Raw genomic sequence first — 22,338 nt, 5'->3', positions numbered from 1 at the left:
ATTTATCCAAATCAACTCAAACCTTCGAATTTGAAATAATTTGATTTGAATACAAAATACCTTAAATTTGAACTATTTAAAAGATTGATACTAAACAACTCAAGTTAAATTAATTTTTACATGTCACCAGCTTGATCCAAATATCTCAAGAGTCAAACTCGAATGACTTGAATTCAAAATTCATTCAAATCAAAATACTCCCAACTTGCAATGGTTCTAACTCTAATTGGCCAAATTCCAAACTCGAAATTACTAGAACCTTTTTCGATCCAAAACGACCCAAGCGCCAATTGCCACCTCTGGGGAAAAGACATAGTTGGTTCAATGACAATGAAAATAACTAGCTACAAGTAACTTGGATTGAGTGAAAGGAATTCAATTTGAAGTGTAATCAGATTTAGGTTTTCATGCGTCTTATATGGTTAAATGACTAAACTGTCCCTTGACAATTCATTTGTTATGTGTCTTGTGCATAATATACAGTTAAATGATATGGATGTAGATTCAACTAGATTACATTGTCATGATTAAAACATGTATAATGAAGACTCCATTTGGTTCATTCTTTTGTTTTTTTATTTTTTTAACAAAAACTAAAAAAAAAAAAAAGAATAGAAATATGTGGTGCAACAACAAATGAAGATGGAAATTTATTTTGCTAAATCAATAACAATTAAAAGTCCGATTCCATATAGCCCTAAGAAAAAATAATGAGAAAACAAGAAAGGGAAATGAGAACAAAATGCAAAAACCAATGCTAATCATCACTCAAATGGTTGGACTTTGGGGGAGGGAGAGGAAACTCAATTTGTTTCACTGTTTTTACTCAAAAATTACATTTAAGGGAACATTCTATTCCATTACAAACTATGTAATGATTAAATGATATATATATATATATATATATGTAGATTCACTTGTGACTCCCAAAACTATTAATGCTTCCTTCCTGCCGCAACATTTCAATCTGATTTTGTTCTATTTTTCACAATCTACCTGAACCAATAACAAAACATCAAACAACTCTTATTGTTAGCATCGCAAGCAGAGGACACCCCTTTTTATCTTTCCAAAGAAATTTGCTTAATATAATAAGGGGATGTTATGCACATTCATTCAAATGGTAAAGGAATTAGGTGACAACTTATGAGCAAAAGACTCAAACATGAATCCCAGGGGAAACCACTCAGAGATATACATAGCCATTTGTTGTCATAACTCAAACCAAAATAAGGTTAATAAAATTTGAGCCTGCCCCAGGTTGCTGATAATAGATGCCACCTATTAGGCAACTTGTAACTAAAAGTATCACATGAAATATATTGCACCCAATATCTCTACAACCAACCGGGGGTAAATGCTTCAAGATTAATGACTAAGGAAGAATAAGATTATGCTTGTCAGATGTATTATTAGATATTTATATTTTTTGATTTTCTTACTTAAAACATTTCAATAATCAATCTAGAGGGAGAGAGAAACAGAATAGATTCCTTACCTCAATTTAATTCTACAAAGCAACTGCATAGGCTGAGAATTGGTTCTGACAAATCCCCAAGTGTTCCCTTCAAATGTGGTCTCTATTACTGTACAAAACAACAAACCTCAACCAGCCTCTGCCCCAAACCTTTGCACTAGGAACTCATCCAGTTGCCCCCAGTTAGGGGTAGCAGAATTGTTCAAATTATCAGACGGCAATGATCGAATGCATGCAAGAATGTGTTTAATATCACGATGCAGCCTGCCATGAAAATTATTAAATAAACCATTATAAAGCCTGCCAGCTTGTTATCATAGAAAAAACAAACAGAATCATATTTGAAGTTCATATAAAAATCCACAAACAGTACAATACCTATCTTTTGCCTGAGGAGTGGTGATCTCTAAGCGTGAAAATGCTTCTGAAATTTGTGAATGGAAGATTACAACAACTTGCCTGCAAAGCATAGCATGTGTAATTGAAGGGAACAATTCACTTTCATGAATAATTATTGCTTTCATTATTCATCAAGAGAAAATAAATGAATGTGCAGTTGCTTGATAAAAGTACAATGTTCTTTTCCAATATTCAGTAAGTTTTCATGTGGTAGAGCATGATCTTATCCCAACTCACCTAGAGGGGGCTAGATGACTTTAGTGTGTAACAAAATTTAATGTCAGTAAACAGAAGAGAAAGGGAAAAAAATCCACCAGTTAAAGGACAGGGCAAATCATAAATGCGGCTAGAAGTTTCCACCAATCAAGATTTTACATATATCGTATCAGTATAATGGCAAATTTGATGACCAATAACCTTAAAGCAAGTTGTAGAAGTGCAAAAGTTGCTCGTTCTTTATACCAGGATAAATATTTTCCGGAACTGACAAACATGTAATTCAAGCCTTTCCCAGCCAAACATCATCGGGCCAGTCATTTTATCAAAAGATTCACTGGCATTGTAACAAGGATCCTCAAAATATAACATGAGATAAAAATCATTTACAACAGGGCTTTAAAAGGCTTTAATGAAATTGCACCTACTCCTCATATCATGGAAGGAAATCTAACATTCAATGTCCATCTAGGAATATAAAATGAACCTAGGATAGGATTGCCATTCAACACTCCCAGAAACTTTCCATTGTTCAAATTTACCTCCTGGTCCATAGAACATTTTGAACATTTCTCCAAACAGTTTGCAAACGGCATATGAATAGCCATTATACTTCTTAGACAAAGTTTATCATGGCATAAAAACCTTTCTCTTAACAGGTTACACAATGGCATAAAGATGAAACAAGCAGGTTCCTGGAAATTGCTTAAACGTTCAATTTGCCTCACCTGAAAATTGCTTCAACGTCTACTTCATGCAATGTTCGAGATAAAACACGTTGGAGGTAGCCAACTTCCTGCAAACAAATTGAACAGCCAATCAAAATCAATTCATCCATGGCAATTATTGTCCAACATACAAACAAGGGAACTAGTGACACTTGAACAAGAAACCTAATACAAAAGTTAAAACTGAGATTAAAATGTACTTGTTAACACATTCCTTTAAGATCACATAAAAATATACTATGCTTGCAGAGACCATGGTCCCTCAAGTAAGATACTACAATGAAAATTAAATATACACAATGATGATTTAACATAAGCTTCAAATTATTTAAGGTCATACAAAAGAAAGATAAACATAAGTAAGGTTTCGGAAAATAGTTTCAACTGTTTTAAGCTTATAAACTAACAGCTCGGTAACTACTCAACCACTAAAGGGACATCAATAGAGAAAAAGGATAAACTGACAAGAAAGATTGTCTTTTTGAAATAACAGAGTAAGTAAAAGAAAGCAGTTCTATATAGTCACTGCCAGTCTTATCCACCAAAACCAAATTACAAACAGAAGCACACATCAGAACACAAGGATCTAGATCTGCCAACCAGGAACTTGCTAGGCATATAAGTGGATAGGAATAGTGCTATGATTAAAGATAAGCTTGAGTTGCGGAGAGTAACTTTTAAGACAAAGGGTTCAGTTAAGAATTTAGAGGGAGTGCATCAAATGCAAATTTAATTTGGGCAGAAATGAAAATGAAGTCACAATGAGAATCAGAGATCAAGAGATACTGTAGAAACAAGTTTCGATATCATAGTTCAATCTGTGAGATTGAAGAATATAAGATTTGATCTAAAATAAATGCACGTCAGATAGTGGATGTACTACATAGCCCTAATCGAAATTGAACATCTTGATATGTTTTTCTAAATGTTTTCTGTTTTACTTTAATGATTAGTAATAATGTTCTCACTTTATTAAGTGGTCATGTTACTAGCATGTTATCTCATAATAAGTTTGAATTGCTTAATAGATGGCTGATGGCATATATGTGTATCCAAGGCTAGGATTAAAAACTAATGTAAACCTAGCATAAATTGTCCTTTAGACATATTAGGCAGCTGTAATATAGTGGAATATCAACTATTACTGGTCCTACAATCCTAGGCCCTAGTTTTCTTGTTCCAACTTCAATTTTAAATCAGTTTTAGCCTTTATTCTGGTTTTTTGTACCATATCTACTCCCATACCGCATCATCATACCAAAATGGGCACAGAATGTCTAAAAAAGGCATAAAAACTATAAAAAAGAACCTTACCTTTTCTGCCTTGGTAAAGCACAATGGCATAATAGGATCCATGATCCCAATGCCAAACAGTTAAAAAGGAGGCCCAATTAAAAAACGAAAAACAGCAACAACATGAAAAACAAGCAATGGGGAAGGAAGACAAGCAAACAAGATACACCATCTTAGGGGAAAGAGAGGGGTGGGGATGGAGACAAACAAAAGAAAAAAGGGCACGGGTGGTAGATGGGCTTCAATGGGGAGGGGCGAACAAAAAAAAACAAGATGCATTATTTATACCATTACTAGGAACCAAACACACTTTTTTATGTCAAGTAATAATTACCTTAGAAAACTATCAAAAAGATTTAAAGATATGATGCATAAAACACTAATTTCAAAACTTTTATACATATGTGTATGGCACTCAATTTTTGCACGATTCTTCAACTAATAAAGTGCCTTTATAGACCGAATCCATCACAGACCAAAATGAAAAAGAAAGGGATTAAACAAGGTAAGAACTCCTAGAATTAAACTGAGCTAATCATGGTACCTACCTTTGTAAGGGATCGAGCAAATTGACTGGGCTGTGGTTCAGCATCTTCTGGCCTATTCCAGCTTTCAACAATCTGGGGCAATCCACGCAGATGAACCAACAACCTCTCTCTCATTATCTGAACAAGCTTTGTATGTATTTCATCTCGATGAACCTTATAATCCTGAATTTAGAAAATGAAACAGTATCAGAGATTGGGCAGAGAAAAGGCAAATTGAGCCATTAGACTACAATTGCACATATGATTCATATGTATCACTGAATTCTTGTCAGCAAAAAGGTACATACCCCTGTCACCATCCTGGTCACTATGCTCAAGACTAAACCAATGAGGGATAAACCACTTAACAGTAGCAGTTTGACACTTCAACAAACATTAGTAGAACAAAGAAACAGAATGACACAAGTAAAGACTAGTTACGAATGAAGTTTATGACCTGATTCAATTAAACTAAAGGGCACCCTCTTAGCTTTTAGTTTTCTTCTCAGATGCTCCTATTTAATTTTACCAGCTAACCAACACAGATTTAATAACTATGCGTCAGTGACAAAGATATCTCTATCAAGATTGAAATAAATAAAAAGTTATTTTTAATTAAATAGGAAATAACAAAAAAAAATCATATCAGGCAATTGTAACAAAACATCATATGCAATCTATGTTGCTCAGACTCAGGAGTGTCGGATAAAGGTATGTGTCTGACCCACATACATGTAATCTTTTCTAAGATTTTCCATAAAATTTGAAGGGCAGAAAACCAGAGGCAAACTATTTTATAACAATAAACAACAAAATGCTGCAACATGCCCCAGCCCGCACCAACAGACCCCCTTCCCCCCCCAAAAAAAAGGACAAACAAAAACAAAAACAGAAACGAAGGATAAATAAATAAATGGAGAGGTATAGATGTGGTAAAATGCAGAAAAAGAGATGAAGCCTTATACCTGTGCTACTCGATCAAACTCCAACAACAATAGTGACTTTCGAGGCTCGGGAACTTTCAGAAACAGGATTTGCCTGATTTCTTAAAACAGAAACATAGCAGTCATCAATTACTTGGCAACATTTTTGGTTATATTTCATCATGAATATGAAACTAACAAAAATGGAAATGTATGTTTGAAATAAGCAAGAAAGCAAAATCTGTACATGTTTGAAAAGAATAGGATGTCTTAACCATAACTGTTAGAAGCAAAGAACATAAACAGTTTGAACTCATAACTTTCCTTGGTTTTACAAGGATCATAAATCAACTTCATCTGACAGTTGATTTGCCATTATGCTGCTTTCACATTTCTAGTTCATCGTTTATGAAAACAGATTTGCAAAAAGAGCAACTTAATTCCTTGGATTCTTTAAACTTAAGTCTTCTTTGCATCAATTTGGATATGTTCAGAGCAGTTTTGGGGCAGCAAATCAATTTTCGAGACAGGGTCAAGCTTCTTACGCACAAAAAGTTAATGGGACAGGTTCAAATCATAGTTACCATGAACATGGTACAGCCTGAGACATAACATGAGTTTGGAAACAAGGTACGCTGGTTAATTATTTTATGCTATGATGGGGGTAGTCTTCATTGGTTCACTATTTTGGATAGTGGTACACTGCTCTTTCGCTACTCTCTGAGTAGCTTCTCTTTCACCTGCTTCTATTGCTAAAAGCATTACATCTACCATCATTCTTTTACTTGCATATGGAATCACATCCGAGACATGCAACTCTTCCTTTTGCACCACGACAGTCCTACACCACACTAAATTAGGCTGCTAACCTGATTTTTTGTTAATTATATTATTATATTTATAAATGTACACAGACCTCAAGGCACTCTATCATTTGCTTTGTGTTTGGGTTGCGGGGATGGAAGGAAGGGGAAGGGAAGGGAGTGGGAATACTACCCCTCACTTTTTTGGAAAAGATTTAAATGGGAGAGGGATTTAGTGGGTTTATGTACACCTCCAAAGCTCTCCACACCTTGATTTTCTTAAACCCTCAAAACTGGAGAGTTTTGAAGAGGAAGGATTTCTCATTAAAAATTTTTTACAGCAAAGACATTTATCCATGTTTTAACATTTCATTTTAACTCATAAAGTATATAATAGGAAAATGATATTATAAGTTATCATTCCCTTCACTTTCCACTCCTTACCAATTAAGGTTGGTGTACCCCTCCCTTCCCTTTCACCCCTCATCTTTAAGCTATCCAAACAAGGGGAACCGTGTTTTCCCCTTCCCCTTCCCCTTCCCCCTCCCTTTCCTCTCCTTCCCTTCTCCTCATGGCTCCCAAACGTAGTGTTTTAAGTACTCAGATTTCCATGTATTCATGTCTTTGATGTCGCTCTTCAACTCAAAACCATAGCCTTTATGATTAGCACAAGTCTGTCCATGCACCAAAAGCACATGCACAATAAAAAAGTAACAACAAAAAAACGAAAAAAAATATACTCCTCCAAAACTCAAGAAACAGAAAATCAAACCAGCCCAAAAAGACACCCAAGTGATTTAAAAATTGAAAAGATCCCCAGTCTGTGAACAGGATATAGCTAAAAGTTGCCAACAAGGATGATGCAGCAGATGCATTTCAAAAAACTTTCCTATCAGAGCACCATAAACAATTTAAAAAATGTAGTGACATAAGGATTGTATCATAGCCTACCAGGAATAATAGCATATGTAAAACTAATGACTTGACTTGCCAAGGCCAAATGTTTAGAAGTAATGGACTTCAAACCAGAAACCTGCAATACCACACAAGTTCAATAAAAAAAACTATGACAATAGCCAACCTCAAATTGAGTTCATGTAAATTACATCATAGACTTCTCAACATATAGTTCAAGATGTTTCTAGGCCACAACTTGGGCTCATGAATACATGCACAAGGAAAAGCGACATCTGATTAGACCCATCTCATATTCAGAGCACTTCAGATTTTAATCAAATTATTCTCAAGTAGAACTTCTAAGAATGCAAATATCCTAGTTACCAAAACCACTTCATACCTGCATGGCTCCAGCACCCAGGACAAGTTGGCAAGTTCTCGTATTGAAAAATTTTAAAATCTCCACAACACGATGAACCACTTCCAAGGACAGTGATGGCAAAAGATTATTCATCTCAATGTACTCCGACAGCATCTTCAGCAATATTAAGCCACTGAAAGAAGCAACATAAAAAAACAAATGGTATCATGGCTTGCTTCTTATGTAAATTTTGTCTAATTATCATTAATACAAAAAAACAGTCAACATAGTCACATTGCTAAACATAATAGAGCAAACTATTGCTCCTGAGAGAGGATTAAAATCCCAACTAAAAGCTTAACTTCATAAGGAACACATTTTAGGAAAAGGAAAGCATAGGAGTGTAAGAAGAAGAGAACAACATATACATAGATAAGGAAGAAGAAGAAGAGAAAAAAAAAAATAACAACAATAAGAAAAGATAACTAACCAGTTTACCATGTGATAACCAACACCTCCATATTCAAGCATTTGAGTAGTAGGTTTTCCACGTTCCTTCATGTTACTGCTGTTATTCTGAGATGAAGTTACTGCATCAGATTTCTTTTTCTCAATCGCCTCAGCCTTCCCTTGGGCAGCATTTAGTGCAGTTGTGCCACTCGAATCAGTCTGCTCATTTTGCTCTAAAGCACCCTGTAAACCAGTGTCAGCCACTTGTAAACCTTCATTGCTTGCAACCATATCACTGTAGCTTGTCATATTACTTTCAGCATTATCCTTGTTTCCAGAAATTATTGCTTCAGAATGAAAAAGTGAAGACACAATTGCCTGAAATTCATCAGGAACATCAACTTCTACCCATGTCTCTTGGTCGAGCACTGCTTTTATTTTTGTCATCTACAGTAGATGATAAAAAAAAATTATTCCAGTATCAACAGAATGAAATACAAAAAACAACTGACAATTGGAATCAGGAACTAACTCGAGATTCATGCTGGAAATCAACAAAGGATTTGGCTTGTGACTGTAGTGTTCCACGTATGCTATATCCCAACCGTCCTCCAATCTGTTGAAGTTCACATAGAATACCATCACCACCACAGATAGGTAATTCAAATCCATTATATCTTCTCTTCTTTTTCTTTTCCAGAAAATCCTTTATTTCAATATAGAGAAGAAAACAATGAATACCTTCTCTGTAGCAGTTATAAACTCTTGAGTGATGTTATATATGCTCAAAAACTCTTGCAATCTCAACCTAGGATGAAGAAGAGCACGAACACCAAGCAGCTTTGCCCACCTTCCATGAGCAGCATCACAAGCTGCAAAGACTGCTTCAGTGTTTTCTCTCAAAACATCAGCTCTGCCAAGGATCATATTTTCCCAGAGTATTATAAATATGATACAAATGCCAAACCGACAAATCTTGTGCTTTTTATTTCACCAATTTAATTTAAATTACAACAAGCTAACATATTTTCACTACATTCTGCAGCATTTAGACGATTCTGAGTTTCTTTTCTTTCAACAATTTTATTTAAATTCAAATATTTTCACCCTAGAGAATTTGATTCAAATCTATCAATTTTAAAACCAAAAGTTACAACTTCAGCTTTCACTAGAAAGGTCAGAAAATTATCATTGTTCACATCTTGAGTATCCAAAGGTTTTGGAAATTGAAAGACGACACATTTTGAAAACAGTTAAGAAGATTTTGCCACTGCTCTCTTCCTACAATAATCCACAATTTTTCCATTTACCAATACAATTGTGGGAAGAAATAGGAAATTACCATTTAAAACCCTCGAAAGCATATTCCTATCTACCCCAACCACTAAAAACCACCTCATATGCTAAGAGAATATATTCCACCACAAATAATGTTAGAACATTGCTAATTAGCAAAGATTACTAGAGGGCTAAACCTGAAATTTTTTGACAAATTAGAGGGGCTTATTGCATCACTTGCTTTCCCTGGGGATGAATGAGCCTTGGCAGTACTCCTCAAAGGCGCATATGGAAGAAATGGACCACCTTGACCATTACTCTCTTGAGAAGATTCTGCCACCATGGCACCAAGAGCAATTGCAGAAGCAACTGAATCAGCAGCATAATGACCATCAAGATTGCACATTATCCACTCAATGGCCCTTTTCACTTCAGCTGCCCGCACTAAATGTGCCTGCATTCACTAAAAGAAATGAAATCATATTACATCTTACTTAAATACTGAGCAAAACAAAAAAAAATTTATAAAGAAGCAACTATACCAAGCTTAACATCATATTAAAAGTTAATCAAGCATAGAAAGATACTGTGGCAGGCAACTTTTTTATGTCAAATAGAACAAGTGCTCCCAATTGTTGTTAGGGAAAATATATATCCAAAGGAGACACATCTTGCAAGCCAGTAACACATTCAATGGTTTTGTTGGCAGAATTCTGATCTATGGGCCAATTACCCTCACACTAATAGCAGAGAAACAAGTTACAGCTGAAAAAGCCTGATAGCTAATCAAAAAGACAAAAGAGCATCCTACTATTTTACTAAATTGGTTATCTTATTATGGTCTCACATCTTTGTTTTAATTTATTTATGGACAGTAATATGATCTAACCTCAATTGAGTGGTCTTGTGGACTTTTGACAATTTTGGACCACTAAGATTACAAGAATATTGACTAGTAACCAAGGTCTAGGATTAATCGATGCAACCCTAGAATAGTCTTCTAGACTCATTAAGAAGCCACCCTGTTTTAATATCATCTCTTATTATAGACCCTAATGATATCATTACAACTTTATTTATTTATCAATATTTAGCCACTGTTCTGTTTTGTCTTATACTTTCAACCTCGGTTTAGGACCCCAGTGATCTCATTACAACTTTATTTATACATCCAGCCATCTTGAGGTTAAGCTGAATTTGTTCCAAATTTCCGAACTCAATTTCCCTCATTTGCTGGACAGGCTCATTTGGCTCTTATCCCCAAAGAAAACCAAATTTAAAAAAGTGAAGAAACAACGAATAACGAGGGTGCATAAATGACACAATACCCTATCTAATAATCAAATGTTATGGTATCACAATCCTGTGCAGGATAAATGCCTCAATGGCACAAGACAGCTATCCAAACCCATGTTGCAAATGGAGCTCAAGCCTCTCATAGGATAAGTCCACCCTCAGTCCCCATAATCCTGTCAAATGGACAGCCTTAAGGAGAGGACATATTACCATCTGCTATGAAACATATGACCTGACTTTGACACCCAAGCAACTTACACCAATACCCAGAAATCACTCTTTTTACCTAGTCAATGTTAGAACCCGTTCGTTAGACATAGTTGATTAAATGATAACCAAAACCATGGCTCATCTCATTTACCAATCAAATCACAGAAGGCCTGGACCAGAGAACAGCAAATGGACAATGAACTATTAATACTTCAAATCTTAATTCAGATGCTTCAGTGAATGTACAGAAGATTGGCTTGCTCAGAATGCCATTATAACAGCAAACTCAATTCTCTTCCTGTTTGTCCTAGTCATGATCATTTTCCTCCATCAAACATTTAAATTAGTTTCCAAGAAAGATCTTTATCATATTCAAGCCATAAAAGTCTCAGACCTTATGCAGGATTTCGTAAATCATGCCTTCCATATCATTTACAACTTCAATAAATGCTTAGTCTGGTAGTAGGCAAGTATACATTACCTGTACAATCTTGAAAATAGCAGCCAAAAGTTGAACAAAGCTTTCAGATAACAAGCTCCTCAATTTGCTTGCAAGTGATGAGCCTCCACCTTTAAGTCATCAGATGGCAAGCATTAACAACTAGAAGAAACAGAATAGACACACACACATGCAAACACAAATTTCACCGCAATCCATAGAGAAGGGGCAAGAAGTTTGAGAACTCCACAAATAAATAGTTTTACAGATGCTGTGTGTGAAGATGAACATGGAAGATTTACTTATCCGAGTAGTTCCTACCATCTACGTCCATAGAACGATCTGCAGTTAAGTCAGACTCTAGAGGTCGAGCAACAAGAACAGGAAGCAGCTCTGCAACAGCAGTCTTAATAGCAGTTTTCATATCAGCAGTAAGTGTATCACGATATGTCCTCAGGACGAAGGGGAGCTTGGCCTGAAAAACAACCACCATATTGTGAGATGGTTTTTTCTATAATGGATTTAACCTCAGATTCCACAACTAAAAGTAGAAAGCTAAAAGTGCATGATAAAGGTAAGAGAGATAAAAAGGAAATGGGATTAATAGCTTGGTATATACAACTGCATGTCTGCAATAAGTCTTCCCTTTAGAACTTTCCTGAAGGAATTGAAGAAAATGGTTCTGGGGTCAATTACCCACTTGATTACCAAAGTTTCGTACTGTTCTGTTTTAGTCACTCACCTTTCAAAGTTATGTTTTGATCACCAAGATTATAGAAGTTATGCATTTTTTTACTCACTCCCTGTTCGAGACTATGGAAACTCATACCAAACATTCCTTTTCACCCATTTTTGGTGACCAAAACATAAGTTTCGAAAGTTGGTGCAAAAACATAACAGCTTGAAAACTTTGATGACCAAAATTTTTGTTGAATTTTACTTCATGTTATTACATGTCATATGCCAGTGGCAAAAAAACTGACTCATAATGCCAAGTATGAGTGCTTTTAGTGTTTAGTGTCTAGTGTCTAGTGGCAAGTGACCAAGAAATGCCCAAATTTTATAACATTAGTGAACAAAACGTAATTTTTGAAAGTTGAGTGACCAAAATAGAAAAGTCTAAAACTTTGGTGATCAACTTAACGATTTTCCCAAAAATAATTATTGTAAGATAATTTTCTATAGAAACAAATATGAGCACTAGGTACAACAGAGACATAGAATAGAAAAGAAAAAAAATCTTCTGTTTCTAGTGACCAATCACACATCGGTCTGAAACAAAAGGGCGGGGTAGGGCTCTTCCCATATATATGTTCCTCCCCACAACATTTACTAATCAACATCAAAGCATACAGGGGTCCAAGCACATGCATGACCCTACCTAAGTCAAGGCCATTTCTGCTTATGACTTATTAGCCTAGAAAGTATAGGCCTCAATTTTTTTAAGTGAGCTTAAAGCTCTCATTTTTGGCTAAGCCAATGAGCTTGTAATAAATTCATATTCGGCTTAAAGCTGGGTTAAGTTAGCTAAGCCAAGCCTGAATAGATTTTCTGAATCTCACGTTGAGCTCAATTATTATTTGAGCATGATAAAGTTTAGTCAAGCTTAGTTTGAATAAGAAAAACGGCAGCTCGGGTCAGCTCATTTACACTTGTAATTTAAAACTTTCAACTGTGAAATAATAATGTGATTTTGCATATAACTGTACAACTAATTTGATCATAACTCAACATTCAGAACCACAAAGGTTATTCTGAAATATGTTGAACAATTTTGAAGTGTACAAATTTGAATATAGAAAGCTCTTTCCAACTCATATTTCAATAGAAATCATTGCTACTTTAAAATTTTTCCTTCGGATTTAGCTTTCAAAGAAACTCTTCTGCGGCAACTGTCAATGCTACATGAACGAACTACAAGGTTTTAAGTTTTAAGAAAACTGAAATCAAAATATTCTTCCACAAAACAATGAGACACCAAGAGTTATTCCTTCAGCAATCTTTTGAACATATATTTGAAATATGCTTAGATTCTCGACTAACCACATCAATCAATTAGTTTCTCCCAGGGACCCCATGAGACCTATTTTACCTTGAAAGACTTCAACATTGTTCCATCCAATCCTTAGCCTTCCAAATTCCTTCCAAGTTCTTCAAATTGTCTACTAGCTTTACTATTCTTCCAAGATTTGGTGTGATATAATCACAGCCACCAAATATATTTCAAAAGTAAATCCTTGAGCATTTAAAGAACTTCAGTAACTTTGCAAGAAATTAAATAGATAATATAATAATAAAATTGAGCTATCACTTGATATCTTTTTCATGTTCCATAAGATCAAGAAAACACAAAAAAAAAGGGACTAGTATAACAGTTATGTCATCAACCAGGCAAGATGACAATTTGATATCTTTTTAACTAATTTGTTACGATTAAAAACTTCTGAATTGCATATATATCTAAAATTTCACATGTAAACCTTATTGGTGGTGGCAGGTTGCTTCTGGCAAAGTGTGTTTTTACATTGTCCTAGAGAGCTCTTTGCTATCATTGTTTCTGGCCAGATATTTACAAGTATTTGTTCTTAAATATAACCTTAAGTTTAATACAAGAGTACATAAAAAGCAGTTCAAAAAGTTAAAACAACCTCACCAATTCTAGACATTTCAAAAGAATAATTCAAGTTGAAGTTAAAGCGCAAGTCTAAAGTAGAACATCACATTAGGCAGGGCTCTGACAAAAGTCCTTCAATAAATAATAGTAACAGAATACATTTCAGGGTTGCTCAACTTTCACTAATTTGAAGCTTTGGCTTACTATGAAGTCATTGATGGAACATAAAAAGACCAAGCTATACATCTCTGGTATACAACTCAGCTTTGAAAACAACAAAAACACAATGAAATGGGAAAGAGGGAAAATCACTCACTGTTCGAAGCAAACCAATGATGAGGGGCAGAAGACGATCTCGAAAATTAGTGGCTTCCTCCTCATCCAACTTAACCTGCTAACATACCCATTCTAGTTATAAGTCCAAATGCATCATCAAACTTACTCATAAAAGTCCCTGTAGCAACATATAAAGAAATAAATAGGGATAAAGCATGAACAAGCCCTCAAACTCTGAATTTGCACTTACCATCAAACTATTATTTGGTTCAATCAAGCCATTAAATCACTATTTTTATCCAATCAAGGTCAAACCATTACAGAATATGGAAAATTCCATTCATTTCCAAGCAACTGCCTACCTGTCATGATCTGGTAGGCAAACCGTTGACTTTGATTTTTTTTTTTTTGGACAAGAAAACTCACCAGTCAGATTAAGACAAAAATATATGTGGTAAAATTATTTTATTTATATAACTTACAACTAATTTAACTGGGCCCCTTTCTCTCTTCTCCCTAACTCCTTATCACAGCACTGTTGCGGGCCAAGCAATTAGCTAAGGCCTCTTTCAGTGTGTGTGCATGTGTGTATGTGTATGCAATTTGAAATCAATTTTCAATAGCCAACAATGAAAACCTATGAAATTATTTCAACACGTTCCATTTCCCACAATGAAACCTCTTGTTTCACAATAATTTCTGAAATGACATACAAGCACTATTCAATGATGCTCAAGCCAGTCATAGCAAACTCCCTGATGCAGATTCAAGAAAAGTCAACATAAATTCCAGAAATATTTGGGACTATGGTCTGTATGACTGCATTAGACATTGGATTAACTGAGAACCTTATTAACAAAAATAGATGATATTAAGTCCCATTTTTAAATGTCTTTAGATTTGAAAGTTGCAGGTTCTATGTTTTATCGTTTTCCAAAGCTTTTAAGAACCAAGGGTATTATGGCAACTTCCAAATTAATCAAAATTGAAGGTTTTATTAATGGATTTGGAATTACTTCAAATCAAGACTTCGATAGAGCATAAGTATTAGTAAAGTCCTTGATAGAGAAGAGTAAGAGTGCCAGTCCATATATACCAATGTAACCTTTCTATTTGGATGTTCAAGAAAAATAAAACTAAGCTAAGGTTCTTAATATATTTTTCACTCATTCCCCAATCAAAATAAGCCCATGACCTAGCAACGAATCCGACACCAACTTCATTTTGCTAAGACAACAATTTTAAACCCATATCTTATTTCTATTTAAGAACCTAAGGAAAACGATGGAGGAAACCAAACCTGGTTGGTGTCAAAACCTTTTTCCAGCATTCTTTGCTCTTGCATGTGATATGCAGTCAACCTTAGGTGTGGCTCCTAAGGAACCCTAAGTCAAGTGTGACACTTAGATATTACCCATTCACTTTTAATTGATTGTCTGCAACTTTCGCTGAGAACTCAGACATGATATCAGTTTATCTTGTTACCATAAAACCCTAAATACCTCTTCTTTAAAACCATAACTATGCAAACCTCAAACAACCATCCGACTTCAAATCTAATTAGTAAATTGCTGTTCACTAGTACTGTCAACAGTAACAGAATAGCTTTAAACAGCTCTAAGGATCCCTGATTTCTTCTCTGCGCTAAATCCCAACTCAAACATCGTACAAACCTAACTGCTTTGGCATTGGGCTTGTTTTTTTGTTTTGACACAATTGCCATGTTATATTTTCCTTTTTTAATTCTAATTATATGCCACAGATTTGCCGCATCATAACTTTGATAGACAGTTATTTTGCCCAATTCCACTCATCATCAATTGTGGCTAAGATCAGACAAAGACAACAGTTTATTAGCTTTATTGAACAAAAATAAAATAGTTTCATGATTCGATTGCACAAGCCAATGAAGTTCGAGGGCTTTTTCATGCATTATCTCTAATAAGTAAAATAATATTAGAGGAAAGGAAAAACAATTAACATTAAGTAGACACAAGCAGCATAGTATGTAAAGACTAGGGCAAGTCAAAACATTCAGACAATCAGCAACAATCTTACATTCCTCATATCAAACAACAGAAGAAGCAAAGCTGCAAAATATCAGACCACCACAACCATAATAGCAGCAATGCCATGAATAACAGTTATTGTGCAAGTTTATAGGAAAGAAGAGAGCAATCAAGAGAAGGCAGGCAAATAATTCCCAGTTTTATATAGTAAGTGAAAATTTCATGACCTTCAAGAGATGACAGTTTTATGAGCCTAGAAGGACATGCAAACTTCTAAGTACTAGACAGAAAAGAAAATGACACAAAGAAAAATAATGTAAACAGCACTTTAATAGTTCAAAGCAATTCTAGCAAATTGCGGCTCCATTTGATTCCTCCTTTTGCTACCAAACCTAAAAGGCAAAGTGCATACAGATCTAAAAGAAAATAATATTCGTGAACAATTAATAGTTTTGAAGAACAAAACTCATGACTTTACTATTATATAGGATAGTTCTGTTATTCGGTGTCCCATTTCAGTTATTTGCTCATTTTTAATCAATTATTTGCTTTTGACTTTTAGCAACTTTTTAGGAAGTAAAAACATATAGCAAAAAGCAAGTAGTAAAAATATCAAACCAAACTGAGCATTATTTACAAGCTGCACAAACTTCCTTTTTCTTCACTTTTAATCCATTGGGATCTACAACATCCACAACTCTTCAACATAAAACCAATTATATAGTCCGACTAGTTTAGTAGTTGAGTTGTGTCAAGTTTAAAGTGGATATGAAGACCATAACATGAAGAATATTATATTTCCAAAGCCATCATGGTCTTTGTCGGATATCCTGGTAAGTTACCATGAGTATTGCATCAAAAGTCAGCTTTAAAAGCCCTCAAGTGAAGCCGTTTTCTATTGTTTCCAATTTAAACTTGAATTGAAAGGCAAGAAAAATAATGCAAATAATAATAATGCAGACACATTCCTTTAATATTGAAAAGAAATGCCCGAATTAATGACCAAGTGCAGCACAGTGCACGATGATCTATGTCTAGGTCAGGTCTACCAAAACTTCTCATTGCAAAATGAATTTTAAATTACAAGGCTCCCTGCCACATAATTGGTAAATCAACAAGTTAGCACTTGTAGTCTTTCACTGCTTGGACCTTCCTAGGACTGCCTTGCTCATAATCAGTCGAGAAAAATGAAATGGTATTTATCATTCACCATTACTAAAGATACAAGCAGCCAAACAGAAGGATTAAAGTTCAAAAGAAGAAAAGAATGTAATTAAGCTTACTTCAACATCTTTTCCATTCAGGGAAATGGATGCCCTGGCTTTTGCTTTCAACAATATAACTGCATCCGCATCTCCAGCATCATGTATTGAAGCACGGATAAATTCTGCCGAAAGAATGCTGCAACAAGGAATAATGACTATTACCATCTTACAAATTAATAAATCATTTCACAAGCAGAAGTTTTGTGAATAACATTTCCTCTATCATTAATGTCTCCATAAATTGGGAAAAACAAATACATAAATAAATACCTGTTTATGGAATCTATAGAAGCCACTACGTGATCTCGAAGGTGACGAAAGCAATGTAAACCGGTAAGCTCATCCCCATCCTATCAAAAGGCACAGATTCAAAAGATAACTAAAATTTGAACTCCAGCAGTGCTTCATTGTGGTCTTGTTGTTTATATGAGACCTTATTAGCTTGCACGTACAACATGCACAAATTCATAAGATAACTAAAATTGGAACTCCAGCAGTGCTTCATTGTGGTTTTGTTGTTTACATGAGATCTTATGAGCTTACACATACAACATGCAAAGAAGGTGATGGTCTCCTAAAATTTTAACAAAGTAATCGCCCAGTTCAGCTAACCTACATCTGCAAGTAGAGGCAAGAAGAAATTTCCACTATAATGAAGAAGATGATAAAGATTACAATGAGCTTTAGTGTCCAAAACTCATAAGGAACCACTACAACACCACAACCTGAGCGCTATTACTCTCAAAGCTCCTAAATTCTCTTTTTTCTTTTCTACCAAAACAAGCCGAATGTGCCACTAAATTCTATTACAAAACACACTTTTATACCCCACATTTCAATTTTCCTTGAATGCCTTTAATGAGCTTTAAACCAAATTGAAACTAATGGGAACAAAAAAGTCAAGTAGGGGCAACAACAAAAAAAGTCCAGGGGGGGAAACCATGGCGTTCAACTTTCAAAATCACTTTCCAACAAATCTCCACCTTGTCTTGAAGCACAGTCTCCTTAGATGATGCCAGGATTGTTGTAACATTATCATATACTCATGTTAGTGACAATTGGATTCTTAACACATTTCGCATTAGCACTTCTAGCGACTTGTTTGCCACACAAGAGAAGTGTGATGGCTCAATACTAATGCGTGATGATCATGCTTGTAAATTTACATTTGCACAATCCAAATCAAGATGTGTTGACGGTATTGCTAGTAGATTGACAAATCTTGAGCACATCCCTGAAATGAAGAACCAAACCATACTTCCACTGAAGTCTTCAGCTCAATAGCTATAGATGGAGATCTATTCACTAAATAGCACACAATATTTTCCACTTCAGCCTAGAAATCCTTCTTGAGCCTAGCATTTGATATCATAGATTGAGCCTGCTCCAAGAGAGTCCTATTCATGTCTTTCACAACCCCATTTTGCTCTTATGTATGTCGAGAAGTGTGGTGTCTCACTGTTCTTTCTCACAGAACTCATCAAAGTTACCTGAGCCATACTCCAAACTATTATTTATTTGCAACTGATTGATTTTCTTCCCATTTGGTTTTCAATCAAAGCCTTAAATTGCTTAAAATGCTTTAGGAATTACACCCAAACCTTCCTCAAGGAATCATGGATAAAAGTTAACAAATGTTGTAACCACCCTCACAAATAGTCAAAGGAACCCCAAAGACCAGTACAAATGTAGTCCACTGTACCTTTGGTACTAGGAATCCTAGTGTTGAACGTCATTCAAGTCTATTTTGCCAAACACATAATGCTTGAACAATTCTAACTTTCCAGGATACTGCCCACGAGAAAAAAGCCTCACCTACACAACGCTATCAAATCTCTCTACCATATGCCCAAGCCACACATGCCACAACCAAGTGGTGTTGAATCTGGATCATCAAATGATGACAATACTGCAGCACCTATAACAGTAGTACCTTCCAAAAAGTAATGTTCATGCATCACAATCAAGGCACCAAAAATACCCTCAAACTCCACCTTCACCTAAATATCAAAAGCCTTTCTTGTCCGAAATGCCCATTGAAATCAAGTTTTTCTCACATCAAGAATGTGCCAAACATTTAAAGATTCTAACAACACCGTCAAGCATCTTGAAACAACTGTGCCAATGCACACCACTTTAACAGTGTGATCATCTGCATCCCAGCTATCCCACCACTATTAAGGATTGATGTGCTATGTTTCTAAAAGAATTGCTATAGCTCTAATTTCCCCATTACGAATCAGACTAGATCAGAAGCCTGTCGCCACTTCATTCAAAACCTACTAACAAGCCCATTACTTTTTATCAATATGAGGTGATCATAGCATTATATAAGACTGTGATTTAGGCAATTCAATCTTCTGTGTGCAAGGCAGAAGCCCCCAAAAAGGTTTTCCACAAATGGGTGATCAAAAGATTGAATCACTATGCGTATGTTGGTGGTGTTTCTTTTTGGCTAATTCTATTTCATTTTCTATCGATAAAAAAGCATAAAATCATGCCACACCAGTAAAAGAGTTAAGCTACAAAACTAAGCTGTTGTTAGGGAACTAAGTAGTTAACCAAAGATGCTAACCAAAACCACCTCCTGTTGCCAAATTCAAAAAATCAAGTATTTGGCGGAATTCATCACTAGAAAGACCAAGATCACTAATGTTTTGCAAAACAAAAGAAACATTTTGCACAGTTATATCACTCCTAAGGATTTCAGTAAATCTATTAGGCATGCAAAGTAACATAAATTTAAAAAAATAAATAAAAAAAAAGGCCAAGAATATGATTTCATTGATAGATGAATGCATACCAACAAGTGCTGCAGGTCATCAATAACATCCAAAGCTCCAGCACACTCTGCAGATGCGACAAGCTGCATAACCGAGAAAAATAAATCAAACTCCTCTCCAAGCATTAACAAAGTAGCCTCTTCAAATCTATATTGTTTTCCTTTCTTTCTTGGTGAATGACACAAAATAAAAGAGAAATAAAGGAAATTCAAAAGCTGACCAATTTAAGAGCGGATAACGCTTGGTTAACAGATAGAATAAGCTTCAATTTATGTTGGAGTGCAAACAAATTGGTCCTATTGGCGTTCAACTCCTGAATCTGCCTAGCAGAGTCAACCAAATCAGTGTCTAAAAGCCGAATAGTTTCCTTTAACTCGCGAATCCGACTACAACCTTCCACAATCTTAACATTCAAGTCCTGCAACTGCCCTTGCGCTTCAAAGAAAGAATTGGAGCGCAGCGAAATCTCCTTGACCAAATGCAGCTCCACCACGTCCAGGTAGTGTGACAACTTCTCCTGAAGCACAATGTTATCAGAAACATCGGTGAACGGGCAGGCTGCCCGGAAAGTGGGTCCATCTTCGAGTGCGAAATCTTCCTTAAAGTAGAGTGCCGGGACCTCCCTCAAACAAGCGACGAGGGCCTCCCCAATGTTGTCGACATCGAGGGTTTGCTCCTTGGTGGAGTGGTTGCGAATGTCCTCGAAGCGATGGTAGGAGTCAGAGACGGAAGAGACGTAGGATTGGAAGTCGGATCGTGTGAGGTCGGAGGAGGCTTTGGTTGAAATTAAGGGCGCGAACTCGGGAGGAGAAACGGACCACCAACCAACCCAAGAGGCCTCCAATTTGGCAGCGTGAGGGTTGTTGAGGATCGAAGAGAGACTTTGGCTACCCGCATCGGTCACGGAGAATGAAGGGCTTCGACCTACTGGGGACGACCTTCCCGATGGGGAAGGCTGCGGATCCATTTTCAAGATCTACAAACCATCAAACAACAAAATTTGGGTTCTCAATTTTGCTTTCTAATCATCCAACTGTTTCTTTCCGTTAAATTTCTTTTTCGTTCCTTCGGATCTAAATTCTGAGAACAAATGAACAACGCTAATCCAATGTGTTGGTTTGAATTGAATCAATGGTGATTTTGGGATCTGGAAAGAACGGGAAAGAAGAAAGAGATCTGAGAAGAAGAGATGGAAGTGCAAAGCGTAGGAAAGAAAGCTGGATTGGCTGGACCGGACCGCCTCCTTGGGTCCCGCCACTCTTCTCAATCCGAGCCGACCCGCTTTAGCTGCACCATTTTCATGGAACTTAGAATATTAATTCAATAAAAAAATGAAAAAAAATTAATAATCATTGAATACATATACATATATATATATATATATGTTATTATTGGGAGACAATATTAATTATTTCAAGTTTTTAAAGAATGATCATTCTTGAAAATGAGATAAATAAAATAATCATTTTCCTCAACTAAACATATTATTTTAATGAATATAATTTTAATATTCGGGCACATATAATTAATTGTAATTGAAAAAAATATTTCATAAACAAATCAATAATCCAAATTAGGGGTGCAATAAGCTTTATGTTAGAAAATCATATGTAATGGCATAATGTTATTTAATTATTTTTAATTTTTTTAAATTATAATCTTAATTTTTGTAAAATAAAGTTATTAACTAGAATTATATTAATTATGAATTAATAACAAATTATACACTCTACATGATATAGTAATGAAATTAATATATATATGTAATATAATAAAATACTAGGAATTATATATAGTTAATGTATATATCAAGCAAGGAAATTAATATGATATTAACCCATTTAAGGCGACCTTCTACTGTCTTTGAAATTTTGGGAGAGATTAATTGATTGAGTCAAACAAAGTTTCAACTACTTCAAACGAAAATATAAATTAATTCAAAATAAAAATATTTTGTTATCATTAAAAATAAAAAAAAAATCAAATGTTAATATCTACAAATATATAACCGACTTTTGTTAATAATTAAAAATGTGATGATAGTTAAAAGTGTTTATTTAAAAACCATAAAAGTATTATGTAGTTTGAAATTGT

The 22,338-nt window shown here is 35.2% G+C and overlaps 1 protein-coding gene across 4 annotated transcripts; it reads right to left on the bottom strand.

Moving 5' to 3' along the window:
• Window positions 1-625: 625 nt before the first annotated feature.
• Window positions 626-21,545, bottom strand: VPS54. 4 transcript variants are annotated; one of them, XM_021442747.2, is made up of 20 exons: window positions 20,465-21,545; window positions 20,265-20,327; window positions 17,732-17,811; window positions 17,480-17,597; window positions 14,228-14,305; window positions 11,619-11,772; window positions 11,340-11,428; window positions 9,550-9,806; window positions 8,816-8,987; window positions 8,607-8,690; window positions 8,453-8,521; window positions 8,115-8,317; window positions 7,664-7,817; window positions 7,318-7,399; window positions 5,606-5,685; window positions 4,662-4,823; window positions 2,821-2,888; window positions 1,856-1,936; window positions 1,499-1,741; window positions 626-996 (listed from the first exon to the last, which is right to left on the bottom strand). In XM_021442747.2, the coding sequence occupies exons 1-19, from the start codon at window positions 21,209-21,211 to the stop codon at window positions 1,606-1,608; spliced, it is 2,877 nt and encodes a 958-aa protein (XP_021298422.1). In that variant the 5' UTR covers window positions 21,212-21,545; the 3' UTR covers window positions 626-996; window positions 1,499-1,605. The 4 variants fall into 4 exon arrangements, with proteins under 4 accessions (XP_021298422.1, XP_021298419.1, XP_021298420.1 ...); XM_021442744.2 differs by having other exon boundaries at window positions 8,115-8,521; window positions 20,465-21,544; XM_021442745.2 differs by having other exon boundaries at window positions 626-992; window positions 8,115-8,521; window positions 20,465-21,544.
• Between the last annotated feature and the right edge of the window lie 793 nt (window positions 21,546-22,338).

Source organism: Theobroma umbraticum, unplaced genomic scaffold, assembly GCF_002168275.2.
Source record: "Theobroma umbraticum cultivar Fairchild unplaced genomic scaffold, ASM216827v3 scaffold_228.0, whole genome shotgun sequence".
Lineage (NCBI taxonomy): Eukaryota > Viridiplantae > Streptophyta > Magnoliopsida > Malvales > Malvaceae > Theobroma > Theobroma umbraticum.
The sequence above is the reverse complement of the archived record's forward strand: the minus strand, read 5'-3'. Positions and strand labels throughout refer to the sequence as shown.